The 3795-nt window shown below is 51.8% G+C and overlaps 1 protein-coding gene across 3 annotated transcripts in view; it reads left to right on the forward strand.

Moving 5' to 3' along the window:
* RANBP1 (RAN binding protein 1) overlaps window positions 1-3795 on the forward strand; it is a 16951-nt gene continuing 13156 nt past the window's right edge. Inside the window, exons 1-2 of one of the 3 annotated variants that reach the window (XM_011959161.1) lie at window positions 1-279; window positions 1166-1302. In XM_011959161.1, coding sequence (XP_011814551.1) covers window positions 1301-1302 — 2 coding nt within the window. In that variant the 5' untranslated portion in view covers window positions 1-279; window positions 1166-1300. Of the gene's footprint in view, window positions 457-1159; window positions 1303-3795 lie in introns of those variants that run through there. The other 2 variants (XM_011959163.1, XM_011959162.1) reach the window with 2 other exon arrangements.

Raw genomic sequence — 3795 nt, forward strand, 5'->3', positions numbered from 1 at the left:
GTCTGGGGGTGCAGGTTCTGCAGAGGCCTGGGGGCTGTAGGGCGCCCGCGTGACCTTGGGGTGGGTTGGGGAGCGGCCGTCGCCACGCGGGGCGGCCCCAGCCTCCGGGAACTGGTGTGGGCGGCGGGTTTCCTCCGGCTCAGCCCACTTGGGGCTTCCTACTAGTACGGTGCATTTATTCCTTCCGTCGCCCACGCAGCACTTCATTCATTCGGTTCTCACGTCTGGAACCGCCTCTGGCCTCTGTGGCAGAAGCTCGCGTTCCAGTGTGGGGCACAGGTCCTGGACGGGCCGACCCAGGCGGCGGCTTTGTTGGCTGAGGTGTCTGGTTGAGTGCGGGCCGCTGCAGAGCCGCAGTGCTGTCGGAAACACTGAAGAGCAGCAAAAAGCTTATGTTTTCCAGTTTGAGTCTAGTGGTGAAGTCTTGGGTCTCTTACGGACTTCTGGGTGACCAAGGCACGTGTTCTGGAAGACTCGAACCTAAAATATGATTATTGGTGCTCTCTTATCCTCTAAATTGGGTCAGGATTTCATGACTTTCACCGGTACAATTTATCTAGTTACTAACTTAATTTCTTGAACTGTGAAAAAATTGCTGGCAGAACTATGAATCCAATGTAAATACTACCAGTCTTGTAGCGACTTTTTTTATTCTAGTAAGCAAGAGCACAACTATTTGCTAATTAGTAAAAGCTGAAATAGTTACATTTTGCTTTAAAGTAACATTTCAAAATCTATTTCGACCCGTCATTGTGTCCTTTGATCTTCACACAGCAGGTATCCTCTGCATTTTATGGATGAGGAAGAAACTTGATGCTCAAAGAGATGAGGCAGTTACTCCCAGGCCACTCTGCAAGTGCTGGCGGAGTTGTAGGGCCCCCATCAGTTTATGCACAGATCTGACTGATGTCTGTGAATCTGGGGGAGGGGCCCCAAACTCGGGTGTCTCCCTGTAGGCTCACACACTGAGTGTATGGAGCTGGGCGTAAATGCAAACTTTTTCTAGTGTGGAAGAGAGGGCCTAATTTCTTGCTTTGGGGTGGGGCCCATCCTTGTAGCTGAAGTCTCTTCACTGTCAGGGGGCTGACCACTGCAGGCACTGGTTGGGCTCTGGCTGTGAGCCATATCCATAGGCCAGCAGTGTAACCTCTTTGTATTTCCGCAGGACACTCATGAGGACCATGATACTTCCACTGAGAATACAGATGAATCCAACCATGACCCTCAGTTTGAGCCAATAGTTTCTCTTCCAGAGCAAGAAATTAAAACGCTGGAAGAAGATGAAGAGGAACTTTTTAAAATGTAAGTAGGCTGATATACCAGAAATAGGACTCTTTAAAGTTGAAGTTACAGCTTTTTTGGGTGTCAAGGTCTTGGCCTGACTTTGAATCAGACTGAGGTTCTTTAAAGAATGGGCCTAAAGTTGCTTGGTGACTAATCCCATGTGGAAATTTAACCCATTCCTTTCATGAATCTTCACCAGGTGCCCTTGCTGCCCTGCAGCCAGTTGCATGAAGGGCATCCTGTTATTGCTGCTCTGTTCACTGACATGGTGGCCCCACTGCCGTTTCTTGCCACTGGCTTCTGAGTTCCTTTGGTTGAGCAGGGGATTTTAACTTTTTGCAGCAGAGTTCTTTGGCATTGTGAAGCTTATAAATCCCCCACCCAGTGTTTTTTTTGTTGTTGTTGTTGTTGTTGTTGTTTTTTGAGATGGAGCCTCGCTCTATCGCCCAGGCTGGAGTGCAGTGGCGCAATCTCAGCTCACTGCAAGCTCCGCCTCCCGTGTTCACGCCATTCTCCTGCCTCAGCTTTCTCCAGGCACCTGCCACCACGCCCGGCTAATTTTTTGTATTTTTATTAGAGACGGGGTTTCATCGTGTGAGCCAGGATGGTCTCGATTTCCTGACCCTCTGATCTGCCCGCCCCAGCCTCCCAAAGTGCTGGGATTACAGGCGTGAGCCACCTCGCCTGGCCCACCCTTAATACACAACATAATACTTCGATTACACATGAAAATAGGTGATGGTTTAGTTATTAAAACCACCTGAAAAGATTCTGTACATGTGCTTCTTGACACTTTCAGTTAAGAGTTATTTGCAGTGGTGGGTACCAGCCTTGTGTCTTGTGACAGCGTCACAGCACCGCAGAGACTGGCCTATTGCCTGTACTCAGGATTACAACAAACATCATGTTTAGTTACACACCTTAGTGAAATGAGATTGTAGTTTTTCCCTGTTCAAGTTCATGGAACTCTCCACCCTTGAAGTTGCTTTAAGAGGACAGGTTAAGGTTTGGTTGCTCTGGGGTGGGAGAGGGAAGCAGAGAGAGTCATTCCTACTGTGAGTTTCTTCTCCAAGGAAAGGGGCCAGGAGGGATACCTGGGAAAGGAGAGCTCTGTGTCACCCTTTGGTCATAGAGGGTGATGGACATCTCCCTGAAGCCACTGGGTGGCCATGTCTCCACTCTGCTGATGCATTGCTGCAGCCTGTTTGGGAGTAGCTCCTTGCTGGGGTGAAGTGCTTGCCTCTATCCTCTCACTGCCCACGTCGGGTGGGAGGTGCTCCTGGTGGCCTGGGCCCAGGCCCTCACTGAGGGAAGTGAGGCCAGCAGGGTGGGCCCGGGTCTTTGTGGTAAAGCCTCAGGGGTGTCCTGTTGGGGAACCTTGTGAGACAGTCTCTTGCCAGAATCATGTTGGGGCAGAGAGTGGAGTCGTCTGAGAGAGGCAGGTGGAGCTTTGCGCAGAAGGAAGGCGCCAGCCTGAGCCCTCAGTGCATTGCTAGGTTCTGGGTGCCCTGGTCCCCAGCGGGAAGGGCTGTTCCTGGGCAGGAGGACCGGGTGTTGGCCAGGACCTGTTGCCTGGTTAGAGGCCTGGGCCTCTTCTTTTTTTTTTTTTTTTTAGACGAAGTCTTGCTCTGTCGCCCAGGCTGGAGTGCAGTGGCGCGATCTCAGCTCACTGCAAGCTCCGCCTCCCGGGTTCACGCCATTCTCCTGCCTCAGCCTCCGCAGTAGCTGGGACTACAGGCGCCTGCCACCTCGCCCGGCTAGTTTTTTGTATTTTTTAGTAGAGACGGGGTTTCACCGTGTTAGCCAGGATGGTCTCGAACTCCTGACCTCGTGATCCGCCCGTCTCGGCCTCCCAAAGTGCTGGGATTACAGGCTTGAGCCACCGCGCCGGGCCTGGCCTGGGCCTCTTCTGTGAGTCATCTGACCTCAGGTGATCCGCCTGCCTCGGCCTCCCAAAATGCTGTGATTACAGGCATGAGCCACCGCGCCTGGTCGTCTCATTCTCTTGATTGTGGAACTGGAATTCAAGATGACCTGGAGTTTGTTGGGCTGCTGCGCTTTCTGGTGGTGTCGTGACGGAGGTCCTTGGCCCACACCTGATCCATGCTGTCCTTGCAGATCTCGGGCTGGAGTGCTCTTGCACAGTGACCATGGGATGCCCAGCCCACCCAGGGGGCTTCTTTCCCTATATTGGGCCATTTTTCTCTCTTTTTTTTTTTGAAACAGAGTCTTGCTCTGTTGCCCAGGCTGGAGTATGGTGATGTGATCTTAGCTCACTGCAACCTCTGCCTCCCAGGTTCAAGCAATTTTCCTGCCTCAGTCTCCTGAATATCTGGGGCTACAGGTGCCTGCCACCATGCCCAGCTAATTTTTTGTATTTTTAGTAGAGATGGGGTTTCACTGAGTTAGTCAGGATGGTCTCGATCTCCTGACTTCATGATTGGCCTGCCTTGGCTTCCCAAAGTGATGGGATTACAGGCGTGAGCCACCGAGCCTGGTCTCTTTTTTTTT

Source organism: Colobus angolensis, unplaced genomic scaffold (assembly GCF_000951035.1).
Source record: "Colobus angolensis palliatus isolate OR3802 unplaced genomic scaffold, Cang.pa_1.0 Scaffold484, whole genome shotgun sequence".
Lineage (NCBI taxonomy): Eukaryota > Metazoa > Chordata > Mammalia > Primates > Cercopithecidae > Colobus > Colobus angolensis.